The 19,617-nt window shown below is 36.9% G+C and overlaps 1 protein-coding gene across 1 annotated transcript in view; it reads right to left on the reverse strand.

Annotated features, from left to right (window-relative positions):
* Positions 1 to 19,617, reverse strand: part of ERC2 (ELKS/RAB6-interacting/CAST family member 2) — a 318,526-nt gene that overhangs the window by 80,965 nt on the left and 217,944 nt on the right. The window contains exon 17 of the mRNA XM_058812979.1: positions 15,355 to 15,420. Within this exon, the coding sequence (XP_058668962.1) occupies positions 15,355 to 15,420 (66 nt within the window). The remainder of the gene's footprint in view (positions 1 to 15,354; positions 15,421 to 19,617) is intronic.

Genomic DNA, 19,617 nt, shown 5'->3' on the forward strand with positions numbered 1-19,617 from the left:
AGAAAACAGAACGAAAATATCCTAATCTTTATTCCAGTATCATAAATACTGTGTCAAGTTTTTGCTGTTCTTTTTCAGTCTTTTACCTTGGGCTAACTAATAACATTAGAAATATACTCACACTTGGGATATTATTGAATTTAGAATACCACATGTACTAGTTAAAAATTTAGGGCACTGGCTAGTGTATATAACACCTAACCCCCCCAAATGAAGTATTTTGTTCTTCTCTGTTTATTATGCTCTTGTTACCATTTCCAGCTATTACTAAATATACAATAATTTATACCAAGTTGTTTTGTGAAATACAGATGTAGCATAAATTCTATATAACAGAAGCCATATTCAGTGCTCACTATATAATGTAAATACATACTGCATCACAGCTATATACATTGTGAAATTCATACACATACAAAACAAAATAATTTAAGTGCAGATCTTCAAGTTCAAAACTTATGAGAGTAGAGGGCACAAGTGTATACACAGATCTGCTAAATCACAAGTATTTCAATTACAGATTAGCATTATATTTCAGCATATTATATTTTTCTCACTTTAACTCTGCTTTCCATGTTGACTTAATTTTTTTTTTTTATTTGCTTGGTATATTGAACCCTGGCTTGGAATAAATGGATTCAAATAAACACAATTCAGTGCCAGAATTGCCACGGGCACATTTTTTTCTTTCAGTGGTCCTGGGAAGTGGTTTGTTAAGCTATTGTTCTCAATTAAAAACTCATGTGTTTGTTCAGTACAATATGGGTCGCTGCTTTGAGTGAAAGATTCCCTTGACATGGCAAAACCTCTAATTGTAACAAGTCCATGCCAAGTATGTTTAACCAGATGCAGCCCCGGGTTTGATTAGCAGCCACTGGCTTCCATGTACAATCAGATAATGATGGTTTTGCTTCTCTGCTGAGCAAACATCCTCAGCTTTTAATCAAATATGTCTGTGTATCTATAATGTATGGATGTATATGTGTATATATCTAAAAACCTCTATACACGCAATTATGAGTGGCACAACTATTTTAAAACTACCGCTCATCTCAACTTATTTGACCTTTGACTATTTAATCTTAGAAGGACCTGTGCAATACCAACTGCAAATAAATGGAATAAAATATTTATTTTGGCAGACACCATATAGATATAGTGAAGAGACATGTGGTGCATGGAAATTTTTTACCACACATGTAGACAGCAGAAAAGGCTCTGGAACACATTTTTGTTTTCCCACTTGTGGGATAGCATCTATTGGATAATGATGATATTAGAACTGCAAAGACACGTGCCATTTTGGAACAACATTCCAATACTTCTTAACTATGCCTGAGGGAAGGTGGTGAAGCTTGATGTTTATTTTATATAAGAGTGGGTATTAGTTAAGTTTGCTAATATGACTTCAGGAATATTTTGGACTCTGCTATTTGCATTTTTTTTAACTTGCATGTATTAAATAAGGGCTTTTAGTGGAAGCTCGTAAAACAAATTTCTATGCCCTTTTTAAAGCCTGGACATCTTTTATTTCAGAAATAAATGCAGTATTATCTCAAATACCCAAAACAATCAACGTAATTTTTCACATAAAGAAATAAACATCCTTCTTCCAAACACTAAATGAACAACCATCTTGAATTTTACCCTGCCCTGCACTGCTTTCTTTTGTTCAAAAGTACAGAATTGAATTCAAAGAAAAAGGCAAAAGAGAATTAAAAATAATAGTAATGGCCAATATAGTCTAAAAGTAAAAAAATTTTTAAAAATCTAAATGAAGGGCATACACTTTTGACTTTCAAGTATTTTGCTTCCACAAGCACCAACAACACATATTCTGCAGTATTGTTAAACATATTTCCCTCTACACTAACATATAAAAGCTTATTTATTTCTATATAAACTAGCACTTACACTAAAAAGAACGTGTGCAAACTTAGCTACATGAAGTACATAAAAATATTAAAAGAAACTAAACAAAAAACTACCTGTCTAAAAAAGGCAATTATTTTTAAACTGACTTCCTGAAATTAATACATCTCAATTAGTCATCATTTCAAGGGTATTGTATGTAAACGTATTGGTGACCTGGCCTCTGTCATTGCCATTCATAACCAGTTGAGAGAGATAAGGAAAAGTTACTTGCATGTACTTTCTACCACAGTCTTCAAACCATGGCTGGTTAAAATAGCACAGAAGACATTTCTAATTTTCCTCACTTAAGATTTTCCTTTTACATTTTCACAGTGAAAGGCAATGCAATGCACTATTCTAGGCTACAGTTACACAAAGTTTTACAGGCATTTTAAGAGTAGCAGCATCTCCTTATCACAGGCTTCACAATGAATTTTCATCATGTAGATAAGCAGCTAAAAGGTGGTGGAAAACCACTCAAAAGTGAGTACACATATTTTATCTTCTCCAGCTAAACTTCTTTCTTATGTTTACTTAGCAAAGTAGAAGATTTGGGGGCAGCAAGGAGGAATTGTCCTGCTTTGTATCTACATTACAGCACTTAGTACTGTGTTACACTCCTCTGTCATGCTACATCATAACCTCATGGATATGTATTAATTCCTCCATCACAGTTTTCTTCATTCACATTGAGTGTTGAGTACTGGTTCCTCTGTGTGGTCCTAATTTCCTAACACCCTGAAATAAACCATGACGTGAAATAAGTCACGTTATGTTTGATTTAGGAGCTCATAAATTGAAATATGTATAATAGTAGCAACTAAATGATGGCAATTGCAGATTTCACCTGGTCCTAAAAGAAACACTCAACTTTTAGGAAAAAAGTTTCCAGAGAAAACCTAGGAGAACAGTAACCCCTCCTCCATGAGGTTTGACAACAGGCCACAGCTGCAAGATAAATTCACTGTCTTCTCTTTGCCACTGCAACTGGTCACTTGTAGTAGCTTGGTTATTTTTTTACAGTAACCTCAAGTGTTTTTGAAATGCTATTTTTAACACAGACATATTTTATGGGTGTGGTACAGATGGGAAAAAGCATTGCAGAACCATACCTGCAGAACAAAAATGAAGTCTTCCCGTTTTTGGGAGATTAATTAAAGAAGCACCCTGGGAAATTGGGCAGCTGAACATAAGCTCTAGGATGAAGAACAGGAGAGCACATACATCCTGACTTCCTAGCTCCCAGCAGTGTACAGCCCCCTATGTAAAACTGAGATAACGAGCAAAAATGACAAATTCCCACGGAAGAATAATAGAAATTCTGACACTGCACTCCCTCAAGGGCTCTGCTAGTTGTGGAGAGCTGGTGAAGAGCTGACACTGCTCAGCAGCTCATCCTCTGGCAAGACTGGCTGTACCCCTCCAGGACAACTCTTGTGATGCAGCACTGCATGCCAGCGGAACCATCAGCAAATGCTGCTGCCTGGGAAAGGAAATCGCCTGACACTGTACCCTGAGGATAAAAAAACTTTGGCTTTGTTAAACCATGTATGTGTCTGTGTAAGAGAATTCCACAGTCAACAGACCTCCAGTGAGAAAGCCCTGCCACCAGATGTTTAAATTGTTAGTGCACCAGCTGATCCCAATTGCTGCTGGTGGTAGTGGAGGCGCTTTTGGCTCTGTCCTTTGAATTGGGCTGTTGTCTCCCTAGGTGGGGCTGTCATTTTCATAATAGATCATTGTATTTCCCAGTAGGAGAGCCACTGTCATGGTCCCAAGGAGGATGGGGAGAATTAAGCTCCTGTTTAATATTTTGTTGTTATGTCATATCTCACAAATAGCATTGTTTAACTCTGTAATCCACAGAGAGATCTCATGCTTAGGACTTATATGGAAGAAACAGCATTTTCAGATTTGCTTACACCAAAGAGTTAGCTTATGAGCCTGTGCATGCAAAACACAGAGCATTTAGGAACACTGCCAGAGATATGACATGTTACCAAAAAAAACCAAAAATCAGTGCAGTGTATGTGTGGTCTAATGAAGGTCTGGTAGCCAGGAACAATTCAATTCCTCTGCACTCAGCTCTACTGTGGGGCTAAATACAACACTTGGGTTACAAGGCAGCTCTAATCCAAGCATCTTATCACATATTTTGTGGAGTTGAGAAAATCTCATTTATCTAAACAAGTGCCAGTGTGATGAACTCAGATGCAGATTTGCATTCCCAACACTCAGGTGTATTTCTGAAGAAATGCACAGGCAGCAAAGTAGGAAATGCACAGCCTGAAGCAGTTTTCAATTAGTGTATTGCCTAATGGTCTCACTGAAAACAACTCCAGTAAAAAGTTGAATTTCCATGAAAAGAAGAAGCTTTATACCTCCAGTTATCTGTAGAGTAAAAACTGCAGAAGCACTATCCCTCTACCATACCAGGATGCTTCAAGAATATGTCTATCATAGATCATTTGTGAACTATAAAAATACTGCTCTATAAATAGGTAGGTGATGTTGTCTCAGATTCAGTGCTGCTCAATTCCCACAGATTGCTATTTTTAAACACAACCTTACCTGCAAAACATGACATTTTCAGGAATTCATAACATTAGCATGTGTTTCATTCTGATATTTTGCCTCTACCTATTCACACACATTGACAACTCCAATGTAAATTGCAGCTGTCAGGGAACTCCATCATATGAACCATGTGCTGCAATGTCCCTGCTACACTTGGAACATACAGTGTAAATTATGTAATTTTCAGGAATCAGGAACTAAGACTCTACTGTAATGAAATCAAAGCTTAAAAAGTATGAATATCCTCACAGCCAAAATGTTTTCAAATGTTTGACAGTGATTAAAGCATAACTCAATTTTTTTATTCTCTTAACCATTGAAAATCATTCATTCTATCTTTCTATAGATACATAACTTGTTTTCTCCATATTTGTTTAGCATTCTTCATAAATATATTTTTGGCACACAAGTCAAAAGACAATAGAATTAAACAAATGAATGTATTATTTACTACACTTAGAAAACACTATTCATGGATTAAAATAAAGTATAACTTGTCCAAGAGGACTTAATCCATTAAAGACACAGGAAACCAGCTTAATTTGTCAGAATGGCAGCCATTAACTCTGCAAGGTTATGCAAATACAGCAGATGATTGAGAAAGTGCAGGCCATCCCTACTGTGTCAAACATAAACAAACTCTGTATGAAACTGGCTGCCAACATCTTTGTTGTGCAGAAAAGGCAGGTAAGGAAACACAAAAGCTTTTGTCCTTAAATAGGAATAATTTCAGTAATTCCATAAATGTTGTAAAGTTTGTGAAATTATACAATCACTTTTGTTCCAAATGGCTAATATGTTTCTTGGTCTCTGAAGCTCCCTAGAGGGAGCAAAGCCTTAGAATCTCTTGACACTCTATCTGCATGGAACTGGCATGTCAGCTGGTAATTACAGACCTATAGGAAGTACTTAAGCATAGGCTAAGGATAAATTTAGATAAATGAACAATTTTGCTAATGAATAATATTCCTGACATAGAAAACCTTGTATTCTAGAAGTATGTGATTTTCCTGACTCCATCAGGTCAATAAGTGCTTTTAAAAGCAGTAATTCCTGAACCTATTAGAGAGCAGAGGGGGGTTAAAGGGTCTTTCACATCACTGACAAACGCAAAATCTATGTGTGTGCATGTATGTGTTTTATAGATGTAGACGAGCACAGAAAAATTGACAAAGATATTGTAAAGCTGAGTTAACAAAATTCAAAAGTGAATCATACAGGTTCACAAGCCAGTACATCACTGTTCTCTGTTGTTGTTGTCATCTGGATCTTTCATGCCTGGAGGCCCCTTCCTCCAAACATGGCTGTGGATAAATACACAACCAAAGAACGTGGGAAGAGGCAAGGTGTCAATTTAGGAAAGTACAAGAAAATTTTTGTAAGAGCTGCTGATAAGCATAAACTAGGTCATTAAAAGAAATACAGAAATAAGTAAGTCCACAGGATTAGTCTTTATGAGGGAGAGGACAAAAGGAGAGAAAGAAGCACCCAAATCAATTTGAACAATAGTGTAACAGTCAGATAACCCAGACACAGACGATTACATTGTACAGAAATAAGATCATCATGATCTATTATGTAACATTAGGGAAAGAGTCAGGCATAAATTTCATTACACTAAACACATGTGCAACCAGTTTTACAATTCTGCTTTTTGGTTGTTTTGCCTGGAACAATTTTTATTCCGACTTTTCAAAAGAAGCAGTTCACATAACCAGCCACATGATCCCAAATGATGACTACAAATAGCTTTGAGGTAATTGCTATATATTAGGGCGCATATGCAAACAAAAGGTCAAAGAGAAGATAAATTGTGAGAGAGTGCTTGGAGCAAACTCCAGCTTTCACTGGGCAATTTCAGAAGAAAGACAGAGGGAACAAAGTTGTTTACATCCTCTGGGGTTTTTCAGTGCTAGAAACCCCCTTAGCTAACTTTATCAGCTCCAGTTATCACTACAATTGAACAACCCCTAATGTACCTCTTGACCAGTGACCTCTTCTTTCTACTTGTCCATCACACTTTTCTTTTTTCCACAACTACAGGAAAAGGAATCATTCTAAACCTGAATACTGGTGGATTTTTTTTCCTCAGCCTTCTCTACCCTTTTTTCTATTTTCAGCCTCTGAAAAGGGCATTTCCTCCCACCCCAACTGGCAACTTTGTTTTTCTTTCAACATTAAACACACAACTTACAGTTCATGAACTTTTCCAAGCTGTCAGGAAAAGACATCCTTGGATCACCTCTCCTTAGGTTGGCCCTAGCTGTGCCTAACAGGAGAATTTGCTACCCTAATAGCTCAGAATGACCACAGTATCACATGATCTACTAACAGTGCTGCCCCTTAATGGGCTACACCATGAATAAAAATATGGTTTACCATAAAAGACAGTCCATCTCCAGCATACAAAAACCATTTATCAAATATATTAGTATCTTTTTCATCATCAAAACACTTAAATATACTATTTACCAAAATAATTCAATATAAACTCTTATTTCTATTGATTCATTCCACTACTCTCTCTTCCCCTGCCACAAGAACTCAGTCTTCATACTTCTGACTAACAATTTTGCTTAAAGGGTAGAAAAAGATATATAGAGATATACAGAGCTATAGGAAACGCTTCTCTGAAGTTTCACTAATGAGGAAGTAGATCTTAAGGCTCTTGCTGCTATTGGGCTCATTTGTATTTTTTATGAGCTGATGTACTAGTGGGTAGAAAAGAGACAGACTCTCTCCTGGCAGATTAACCAGCCCCCTAAAGGTGCCTGCCATTAATTTCAGTTATTCATCTGCACATCTGTCTCTGCCCAACTGTGTCATGACTATTGCTTCTTGCAGCTCACTTCATTTAACCAGGAGCTTTTCCCCACTGAAATCTGTCGGGCTGATTTGTTGCATTACAAAATCTAAAAGCTCTAGTTATAAATTAGCTGAAGATCAGATCCCTCATTTCCACCAGTGGAAAAAAAAATTCTAAAAAATATCATTTCTGATACCAGGAATTTTGAGGTAACAGTTAACAATCACGTTTATTCACTACATGTTACTGACATGATGGCTCCTAACAACAGCTGGTACCTCTATTATTTCCCTAAGAAAACATGCTTTGCTACCCCCAGACTGTCCCAGCTGTGACTCTGAGGGAGCAAGTCACAGTCAAAATCTCTGAAGGTCACACAGCTTAAACCCTTCAGAGCATTGAAATGACCTAGGCCATTCCCCTACCTTCCAATGGAGGAAAAACTAGCTTGCACCAGATTTGAGACAAACACTTTTTTCCTCACTGGAGTGTGTTTCCTTTTGTTTTGCCAAAGCTTTATCCTCTTATACATCTTAATTAACTCATGCCTTTACCTTCCTTTACTTGACTTTGACTTCAGCGACTGATTTTGACTGTTACTGCCACCTGCTTACAAAGTGTAGTACATTTATGTTTCAGAAAGAATACACAGTACATTACTATGCAGTTCATTTGAGCTCAGCTCTTGCCCTAATACTCCTTCCTTAACTTAGGGAAGTATAGAATTTTCCAGATTTGCCATAGATTCGGCAAGCAGGACCCTGGAACCTGCTGTTCTTCACCTTGAGCTTGCCTTTACAAACACAGGACTGATAACACACTCTGTGTTACCAATGCCTGCTTTTTTGTTTGGAGACCCCAAGCTGACTGCTTTGTGGTTCAACTGATTCAGAAACAAGTGCTGCAGCAGCACTGGGATTAGCACACATTAAATAGTCTCTGTATGCATTTATATTGTCTTCATGTAACTTCTACATAGAAGAATTTATGGTCTTTCTCATCTACAAAACATGCTCCAACCACAATGGTCAGTGCCAAAAGAATCACTTGGTACAGAAATTAGTTCATTCCTTCATGAGGCAAGATATCAGCTCTCAACATGAATTTTTCATCTGGTAGTCAATTAATCTGCCACTGTTCTTACCAGTGTGAGGTTTAGTCACCTGAAGGAATACAAATGAAGAACATTTTCTTCCTCTCGTAGTCTTACCAGATTGACTGCAATGCTGAGTCTTTCAAATCAGGCTATTTTCCTTACACTTTCTTTAAAACAGCTCCCTGCTTGCTTTATGATAACAGAATAACACAGAAAAAACCCACAACCACTGCTAGATTTTGCCTGTGGATTACCATGTATCTAACCTTTCAATATGTTTTTCCAATATATTTTTGTAATACCTAATAACTACTCAGTCAAATTTGATTATTTGTGCAGACTTAAATTCTTCTATCCTAGGCAGAAGCAGGCACACTGGAAAGCTCTAACTATTAGCAGATTCCCACAAATCCTACCACACCACAGCTCTTCTGTGCCACAGCAAAAGGAGCCACTTTATTCTGAACAAGAGGTAAAACTGTCATTCTGCCCGGATGCACTGGATCACTCATAGGGCTGACTCACACAGGATCAAAGAAAATGAGCCACCATAGGTACACTTCTATTATCTCAAAACCTGCTTCTTCTGAAAAATTCATGGTAGGAAAAAAGCTGTTTCTTATAAAAGTTGGCCTGGCTATCACCTGTGTCTGGGGTTTTTACATGCCTTTCCAGAGACTTGGGTGGACAACTTTCATAATCAAATTTCAGTCAAGGATGCACACATACAGTCACACTATTTAAAACAAACTAAAAATTTAGTGGGTCACTGAACACTTCCACAAGTAAACTCTTCTTACACTACTTATAGAAGGCAAACTCAAAGATAACTGCAGATCAGCTGAGACAAATTTAGTGTAGACTGTTAAAAGTGTCTTAATTTAGTGAATATTAATTTAATTCTGAAGGTCTCAACAGAGCCACTGCAACAGGATGTTAATATGAACAACTTTTGTAGAAAACATTTTTCTCCTCCTAATGTCTATCTCTACTTGATTCAATAGTCATTACTGTGAACTGTGTGCCAGTGTTCAAGAGATCATTATTGCTTCATTTGCTTTGGTTTGTTGTGGCTTTTTAACCTGTTCAAACTCTGGAACTTCTGCCTGAGTCAAAACATGTGACTAAAAGTAGCATTTTCCAGTGGCAGAACAAACATCTGGAATTTTTCTAGGAAAACCCCAGCTGGCACAGATGTCACAGGGACCATCCTAATGACACAGGATGCAGAGAACATTCTGGAGGCACACAGGAAATATTTTGGCTGCTTTGTGTTTCATTGATCACAGCTGCTACAGAATCCATCTGAAGATGTTACAAGATGCCCAAGCAATGGCAACCCAAGAGGGGTTTGAGTCAGGATTACACCAGAACTAACTCCAGAACTGGGAGCTACTGGTAAAATCCTCAACTTAGGAGACAGCTCTGTGCTAAAGGGACAACATCAAAATGTCACAGGTAGTCAATATTGAACTCTCCCTTTATAGGGATGTTCTTTATATTAAATTTCTGACAAATAAGTTAAAACCATGACAATAACATTGTAAGGTATCATAAATGAAAAATAAACAGTTTCACGCAATGCTGGATGAGTACACTAATTACATGTATTTAGGGTGAAATAAAAATGAAATTGAATTCATATCATAGTCCAGTTTAGAATTCCTAGGGTAAGTATGTCTAGCCTTCACAGAATTCTTTTATACTTTATACCCTATATACTTTTACAAATTAAAGTAGTGGCACTATGCCTTTCTAGGGTATCACATGGACACAGGATGATAACAGTCCCTCCGCTGCATTTTGAGAACTTTAGAATAAAAAAAATGATGGGGTTCATTTTCTGACAAAACCAAACTACTCTTGACATGTTTAATGGACATATATTGCCGGTCTGTATTTTCAAATGTGTGAAGAACTTGTAAAACCTTAGAGAGATCAAAGCAGTTTTCATTGAAACAGCTTTAATTCACAAACCACCAACAACTGTGTGGAGCTGGTGAAAAGGTAAAAGAAGACAAATATTTCTCTTAGAGGAAAAGTCAGTAATACTGCTGCAATTTTTCTTAAATAAAAGCAATCATGGTTGCATTTATAATTATAAAGCTTGCTATTTTCTAAAGCTGGATAGACTTTCAATGTTAAAAATATGTATTGGTCAAAAACTCAGGAAAAAAATTAGTTCTACTCCAAAATAATAAGTAATTGTTCTTCCTCAAATGCTGATTGTGTTTCACATGCACTTTGTCAGAATTTATCCTCACAAAGAGTAAAATCAATTTAAATACTGCAGTGAAACCACCTGCAATGGAGCAAAGGATGAATGGTGTTAATCTAAATAAAATAAAGGGTGGACTGGTTTTAGGAAGAAAGACCATCTTACATTTAAATTAGCATTTTTTAAATTAAGTTTCTTTGTAAACAATTAATGAAATTCAGTACACCATTTTTATTCTCATACATTGAACCGAAATAAAGTCACCGTAATTTGGCTCTTGACAGCTAAATCCACAACATAATTTGAGGTTAGTAAATATGAAAGGCTATCACCTGAAGTAAAATGTGAGGTTGTGAAATGATTACTTCCTTCAGTGCTTTTGAAAAAATTATTCTCAGAGTACTTGATATTGGTACCTATCATGGGTTATGACAGACTTTGTGCACACTTCCCCAAAAAAAAGCCAAGATGTTGCATGTTCTCCATCAAACTCCTGATCAACTCAAAAATAGCTCAAAAATATGCCTAAATTTTTATCTTCAGACCTTTCTTCCTCGGAGAAATGACTACTGTGAAAAAAACAACTTTAATTCTACTTACATTTAAAAAAACAGCCCTCCGCAAACAAAACCAACAACAAAGAAGCACAGCTCCCCAGGGCTGCACTTCTGCAGCAGGGGGAATCAGCATGCATTACTTCACAGCAACATGTTCTGCCTGCTTAGCTCTTTAGTATATAAAGTCACTTCATCAACCCAATTATTTCTTTTTTTCCCTGTTTTTCCCCCAAAGTAGCTCTAAACTACTTTAAAACACCTTCATTAGAGAAATGATTCAACAAGCACTGCTGCAAACCATGGAAATGTAAAAGCTGTTAAAAATGTATTAAATGCTGTCCATGCCACAAGGGTACTAGTGTAAAATGACCTTAAGTTTAAAGGCTCCCTATGAAGGCAGAACAGTATCTGCTCTGCTTCTCCTAATGAATAACAAATGGGCCTTCACAATTCATTTAGCTCAGTACAAGCTGCCATTACAACCCACTCTGTTTTTTTAACTTTGTGGCAATGTATCATCTTGCCTGACTCTATGTCATCTTCTTGAGGGTCACCAAAGGTATGTAACTCCACTCTCAATAATGAAAAGAAGGAGGAAGGAAGGAGAGATATGACAAATTTTGACAAAGCACCGACCAGTCCATTCTGATATACAGTATCACACAGTGAGGCTCGTACTTCCTACACAAAAATGCTTCCTGAACTGCAAAGAAAGTCAGAATTTCACTGACTTTTTGAAGTCTTCAAAAGGATACTGCTTTTCAATTAATAACTAAAATAAAACAATACCTGGAAAATAATACTTTGGCCTTCTATTTACTTTCTCTTGATTTTTGTTATGCCCTAAAATATAATCTGAATCTGAGCATTTAAAAAGGAATTAAAAGGGCACAAATATTTATCTTTATTTCACAGATATTTAGAAACACTCACTATGTTGCTATGGACAATTAGCCTTTTATCCAATTTTAGCTGGTAGTTTAACTCACTCACCCTAAGGTTTTAATTATCCCCTTACTCTGCATGCTCAGGCCTCAACTCATGCAGCTGGAAATCTGCCTCAGTGATGTTATAACCTTGTTAATGTAACAAAAGAGGAGTTTACTTAAAACTGTACTGACTGTGGACTTAAGCCAAATTTACTTGAAAGAGGAAAGAGACTGTCAAAAATCCTACAATAAACACAGAAATGCAGTTCTTTCATAACCTTCACCTTAATTCATACAGACAAGCAATTTACATGTAAGTGGATTCATATGGCCTGTGAGGGGCCTCCTCTCTGGACTATTCTCCATACCCTACCCTCCTCTTGAACAAAAAAAAGCTCCAACAGCTCACTTTACAAAAATGGCAGAGTATCTGCAATCTTTTTTAATCACAATAAAACCTAATTAGGATAAACATTTATAAAGCTAGTCAGTATCAATAAAAGCAGCATAATTTCACAAAGCCAATTTCAAAAAAGTTCATCTAGTCCTTCGTTAAATACATATTTAAATCAAGAAAGGTTTTATTTGAAAAGTGGAAACTTGTACTAATGAGGTAATAGTTACATTAACCTTAAGTGGAACTTGGCTGTCAGATACTGATATCCCCTATTAATTTACTTACTAAATTACAGGAGGGATTTCCTAAAGTCATTGGTTAATTAGATTCATTTTTAGACTAGATATTACCAAAAACCTACATTAGACTAAACAAAACATTACAGTATTGAAGCGTTGAAGGGAGATTATTCTGAGAGAAAAAAATATAAATTCTATTTCTTAATAGAATTGTGAAAATCCTGTAGGTAAATTTCCTTCCTGATTGGACCCTTGTAGTACTTTTATAAGAGAGTAGTGGGTATCTGGGTGGGATCCACAGACACAAGAACAGGAACAATGGTTTCATTTCAGCATCAGTTGACAAAATAATCCAGGTGGGCACAGAGGGTAATGGGCACCCAAAACAAAACTGGAAAGCAGTCAGGTTTGTTTCATGCCTGCTGCAAATTCAAACATTTTTCATTAGGAACTAAAACTTTTCCTTTAAGCTCATGAATGTCAGAGTATTTTCCACTCTGCTAAGAGGGTATCAGGTTGCTGGATGTTAGGTGATGATCTACCCTCCTTCTTGGGCTGCTCTTTAGGTGTTAGGTAATAATCCCTGCGTTTTGCTACTGAATTCACACCAGCCCCAACACCAGCTCCTTTAAACCTCATAGACATCAATTGCTTAACTTTTATTTACTGACCACACAGGAAACTTCTCAAGGTAGGCATGGAAGAGATGGATGAATTTGTCCAGCTCATAGAAAATAATTCACAAGTTAACAAAATGACAGTATTCTGAACTTGGGGGCTTTCAGAATGGGAGTAAAAGCTCCTTTTAGTTTAAAAGCTCTCCCTATCAACTGTGCTTAACCGCCTCTGGGACACAGTTTGCCATAACATGCAGACAGGTGACCACAACTACCACAAAGTCCCCTCACACAAAAAACCCTTCTTTGGCATTTTCTGCTCAGTACCTATCTCTGCTCCCTAGCCATAATAAAGGCAAGGCCTTTGGAAACCAAAATAACAAAGTAGCACATTTAATGACTGTCTCTGTTAGACCAATCTACATTTCACCCTCCCACCTAGAAGGTGAGAATCATGGAAGCTGGTTTTCAAACTATGCAAGAACTCTGTTGGGAAGCAGAGAGGAATAATCCATCATAACTAGAATGATTTTAGCAATATGGTCATCATCAAAGTCCTGTGTGGCCTAATTTTGGTCAGAGCTGAATGCAACAATGATAAACTGCATGTTTGAGGTAGGAGTGGTTAGAAACTGGGAAGAGTTTAACCACAAAAAAGTATTTTACATTTCTAATCTAAGCCAATAAATCATCATTTCCTCTTCAGCATCTGCACATTTACAAAACTGAAATTAGATGGGTTTTGAGAAAATTATTAAATATGAGGGGAAAAAGTATATCAAACCTTTCGCTTGCATCCCCCAATAAAACTTTTAGCACTAAAATGTAACACAATAAGCATAGTACTCCTACTAAAATTATGCAAGGTTCTCTACAAAAGTAACATTTCTATTTACCAACAACCATAAAATCTTTCACTAAAGATATTCTGTGTAAGTTTGTACTGTCACCCAGCTTTTGTTTCACCCTGAAAAGTTTTTCTATTCAGTGGAAGCCACTTGACCCCAAGGAAGCAAGCCAAGGTGTCCTTTTAAGGTGATGTTTATGCTGAACAAAACAGCTTGACTACAAGACTTAGCACAGACTTATATAATGTACTTTATTAAACAGGGGTTTTCTTTACTGAGATACCTTGATACACTGCACAGCAGCATGGACTTACTTTGTTCACAATCAGAGAAAATTGAGATGAGCTCATCCTGATTTTCACTGTCATCACATAATTCACGATCTGTTAGTCTCTGCTAAACAGCAACACAGCACTGGAAGGAGAAGCGCTGTTCCTTGAAAAGGTAGTGCTTTAGCACATTTTTGTGTCCTATGTCATATTTCACCAATGATATTTGAAAAATTATTTTTGCTGCAATGCTTCTATATTCACATTGTTCAGATAGTGTTGACAGTCATAACATCATGCATGTTTTTATTATCTTGTTTATTACAGTTAGGATGGATGGGAACCCGTAATACCTGGCTCTGTATTGATAAAGGGGATGGATCAGTCTGGTCAGGGTCACAATCAGTAATCTAGACACAGTCCAGTGGGAGGGCAAAAACACCACCACCACAAGCATGTCTTCTCCTCCAAAAGGCAAATTTTTTACTCATTTCAAGATAGAGGTACAGACCTCTAGGAGGATAAATTCTTATTCAACATATAGAGTGACACCTGTAAAAGAGTAAAAGTTACTTATGGTCTTGCAAGCAGAAGGGTTGCCCTGTGAGCTCACGCCTTACAAAGCGCAAGAGAAGAACTATCAGTGAACCCTCTTGGACAAGAGAGCACAAAACTTCAAGCACACCTTGCACTTACTACACAAGAGAATACAACTAGATGGAAGTAAGGAATGGGAATTTGGATGGTTTTCCACAGCACAGAAAGAAGCATTTGATTTGCTGGGGCCATGGGGAGGACTAAGGAAGCACAGAAAGAAGGGACCAGTGGATTTACCCCACAGCACCTTAGGAGTAATGGGAAGGCAGAGAAAGCTGATCAAACCTTACCCTTCTGCTGATAGGAAAACTGCTCCTGTTTGCTTCTGACTCTGCTCTCTCCTGACCTTGTAAGACCTTTTCCTTCCAACAGAAAACATGCATTTCTAAGCACATTTTCTATTTTGCATTTTTATATGACATTAAAAAAAATCCACTAGTTTAGTTTAAATGATCCAAATCTTTAATACTTCTTTGCTTCTCCATCTTCAAAGATGTGAGTTTACATTAAGTTCAGCATTATCCCACTGGGGACACCTTCAGCTCGGAATTCCTATCATTGAATTGCATGGCCTGCATCTCAAGTATGCAAGATTTGCCACTTGAAAAAGGGGAAAAAAAAAACCCCAAAACCCTGACCCATCATATTTTGAGGCTTAAAATGCAGGAACATCTGCTAGAATCATACTGAGCTGGCTAAGGTTAGGACTATGGGAGCCTGCAGTTGATCAGTGCTGCCCTAGGTGTCACGGAGGCCAGTGGGAATTACACTAAGAGGGTTTCAGTAGACAAGGGCGTAATTCAGTCAGCTTTAAAAAAGTCCATGAAACAGAAGCCTAACTTTTTCTTTTTTTTTTTTTTTTTTTTTTTTTTTTACTTTCAGCCTCCTACTCCTTCCTTTCTGACTTTTGAGCCATTTGCTCTTTTGAGTGTATTATCAGAGGTGGAGGCCTCTACATTCCCATGCTGGCTGAACTTCCAAACAAATGCCATCCTATCTAATAATTTTTACCATCATTATTGTTTTACCTAAGAAAAGTATTTTTAAGGTCAGTTTAAAACATAGTATACACAGCTTTTCGGCTTTTCCAAGATCACTAATTGCAGGGTACCATCTTTTCTATTACTTATATTTTCTAACACTACAAATAAATTATGCAATAAAAACCAGATAAAAAGTGTTTAATACTTACTAGATAGCATATTAACTTTTTCTTCTTTATCTAGAAGATTGCTAAACTGGTCAGTAATTTAAATTCAGATAAAAATAACAAATTTAGAAAATTTTAACCCCTAACATACTTAAATATAAAAAAACAGAACAGCATTTTAATTTAAAGAGACTGATTTAAAAGGAAAAATAAAATAATGAGAGAATTAAAGGTAATGATTTTCAACTGCAATTGTTTCTTCACATTTTCATTCACATTACAAAAGACTAGAACACTCTGCATCTCCACATCCTTCAAGCAGTTTGAAACACCTGTAAACCTGAAACACTGTTAATCCTGGCTGTCTTCTAAGTGGTTAAATCACTAGAGAATGTCATGTAACCGTCATATCTCACTTATAACCTGTACTTTAAACCAATTATTTTGTCACTTACATGATCTTGTAAATCCACTTATCCACTGTAGAGCAACAGAAGACACAAAGGCCATTCAAAGCATGGCCATTGATTTTTTCATATTCTATTAGTGGACTCAACATAACTGGTTCTTAAAAATTATAATTAAAAGGGGTTTGAAATCATCTTATCACTACGTGTGTTTGAGTGAAACTGAGCAGTGTGGGAGGAAAGAGCTGATACTACAGATGGAAAATAAATTTCAGGAAGACAGGTCAAGAACAACAACCAATACAGAAGTCCATAAAGAGCCAACTCTTGTCTATGAATTTGTCTAACCCCTTTTGGGATCAGCTGATGTCTCTGTGGAAGCAAGCTCCAGAAGGTCAGCAAGTAACCACTCCACAAAGCAGAACTTGTCCCCTTCAAATCAATCACTGATTCACTACAGCAAGTGCCTGATACTCCTCATGCTGGGAGATCTGGCTAAACTCCACACCGAATTTATGCCTTCCTTTCTGAGTCTTCAAACTTCAAACATATCCTCCTCTTCCCCCTGCCTTACCCTCCCCAGACTCACAAGTCTTTTAAGTATCTCCCTCATAAAGCAGCTGCAGGATCCCCTTGCTCTCTTTACCATCCAGGTCCTGCTGAAAGCAATAAACCAAAAGAAAAGTATTGTAAAATACTTTATTTTGGAAAATTGGATAAGTATTGTAGAATTTCCAATATAAAATGTTTGCTGGAATACTGACTGCTAGTTTTCCATTGAAGTAAGGTACCAGAATGGGTAAAGAACAATAGCAACAAAACTAGAAAACGAAGTGCACTCTTAGGATATAGATTGGGAATGACCACCAAATTCTCTTTCTGCCTGGCAGATGCCTCAAATCATGTGGATCAAAGGAACCTGAGACAAAACCCTTATGAAATTAAGAAAACAAGCCAGACTTGTCTTCTAGCTCAGAAAAGCATGTTTAATTATTAAAACCATAATATGCATTGTCTGGAATATGTCTGAACTCCTGGTTTTCCCTCAGACAATGCCTCTGTGTCATAAGCACTGCTACCTTTCCATAAAAGAGAGGAAGACATTATCTCCCTGGAAACACTTGGAAAAGGTTGCTACTGCCCTCTCCCACTGTCTAAAGGGGACAAGAAACAATGGGAGAGGATCCCACTTCCCTTATTTGAATATTGATATAAAAGTAGACAAAACATAGCCTCTCATACTAGAGTTTGTAGAAATCCTAAACTGATCTTACTAACCTTCAACAGCAGGTGACAACCTATTTTGAAAGTAAATTATGACCTTAAAAATAATAAATTTAAGAAAAGAATTTTTTCCCCGTGCTGATGAAATTTCTAACATTTTGAATCGTATAGAATAAAATCAAAGTATACTATCCTTTAATCTGAACATAGGAACATCAGTAGCAACTTGGTGACACTCAGATGTCTTTAAGAGAAGCATTGACAAGTAAACAGCTCACTCATTCTATTCTCACAGAGAGAAACATTTTACTGCTTAGAGCCCCTTCGTTGTTTACAAAAGAAAAACATCTTTTCATTTTAGTCAAGAAAGCTTCTGTTCCAGAGAACAAAGCCTTCATTTGGCCTTCTCTAATCTTTATGGTGTTTGCAAGTTGGTGTCAGAAATGTTAGTCAAGGCATGCTGTGTTACAGGTCTGTGGGGCAAAAACAGTCACAAGAGACTTTCCACCCAAGTTAGGAGACCACATTACCATTCTAACTACTTCCTATGGAAGTCACAGTTGTATCAACATCCTGCTGGTTTGTTTGTATTTAACTTGGGATATGACTCTCTACACTCTCAGCATGAATCCTACAATTAAATTGAAGCAGTCCACAGGTTACTAAAAAACAGTCTAGTGTTCTGCATTTGAAATGGTACAATTTGAGACAATCAACTTGCTATCTGAACATATTTATAGTATACATTACCACAGCTGCAACAAGTCAAAATAATCTTTCTAATAAAATTATTTTGAAAAGGACATTTCTTCCTGAAAATTATTTTTTCTTTACAGCTATTTATACACATTCTGTTATCTAACCTATTGAGTAAAGAAATGTTAAAGAATTCACATTAGAGAAATAATCATAGATATCCTTCTCTACATATAAGCTGAAATACAGCTGGAAAAGTAGGGGAAAAAATTCTTTTTTCAAGATAATACTTTATTAAAAATATAAGAAATCTGAAACCCTTGTGTTTGCTTAAACTTCAAAGAGACTCATTTAATGTCATGTATCCACCACTGCTCATTCAGCCTAGAACTATAACCAAGGTTTGTACTGGCTATTTTTAGAATGCACTAGCATTTCAAAAGGAGCATAAACTAAGCAACACCTTTTAGTTTTAGGTGTTTTAGTGAAACACCTCAGGTTCTAGTGTAGGGAAGAGAACTGATTATCTCCCTTCCTGCTTTTCTTTTGGAAAGATGGGTGCAGGGGAATGTTCTGCCTGGCTGTAACAGAGAAAGCAGGCAGGTCTGTAGGGAAGCCATCCTTTAAAGTGGTTTAAAGAAGCGAGTTCCACACATTTCAAAGAGCAGTTCCAACCCTAAATCACTTTGCCAATTTCTCCTACCTTGCAATATTCCTTTCCTCCTCCTTCATGTTGTATGGAAGAAACAAAAAAAAAAAGGAAATTAATGTAAGGACTACATGCAAGTAGAGTCCCTGCAATTTCATCAGGGATTTCTCTGTCAATAAGTGTCATGCCTCTGGCCTGTGCTTGCCCTGAACAGGTGAATTGCATACATAATTACTCTGAAACATTCCAGATGCACTGGATTTACTACTCACACAGATATTTCAGAAGCCCTTTTCACTATTGCTGTACCCACAGCAACGAGGAAGAAACCACTCTCCTGTGGGTGTCAGAACCTCTTAGAGTTGAGCAATTAGGACATAAATAAAGGCAAACATGTTGAGTTCCCTCCCAGGTGTCAGTTTCAGAC

Source organism: Ammospiza caudacuta, chromosome 12 (genome assembly GCF_027887145.1).
Source record: "Ammospiza caudacuta isolate bAmmCau1 chromosome 12, bAmmCau1.pri, whole genome shotgun sequence".
NCBI lineage: Eukaryota > Metazoa > Chordata > Aves > Passeriformes > Passerellidae > Ammospiza > Ammospiza caudacuta.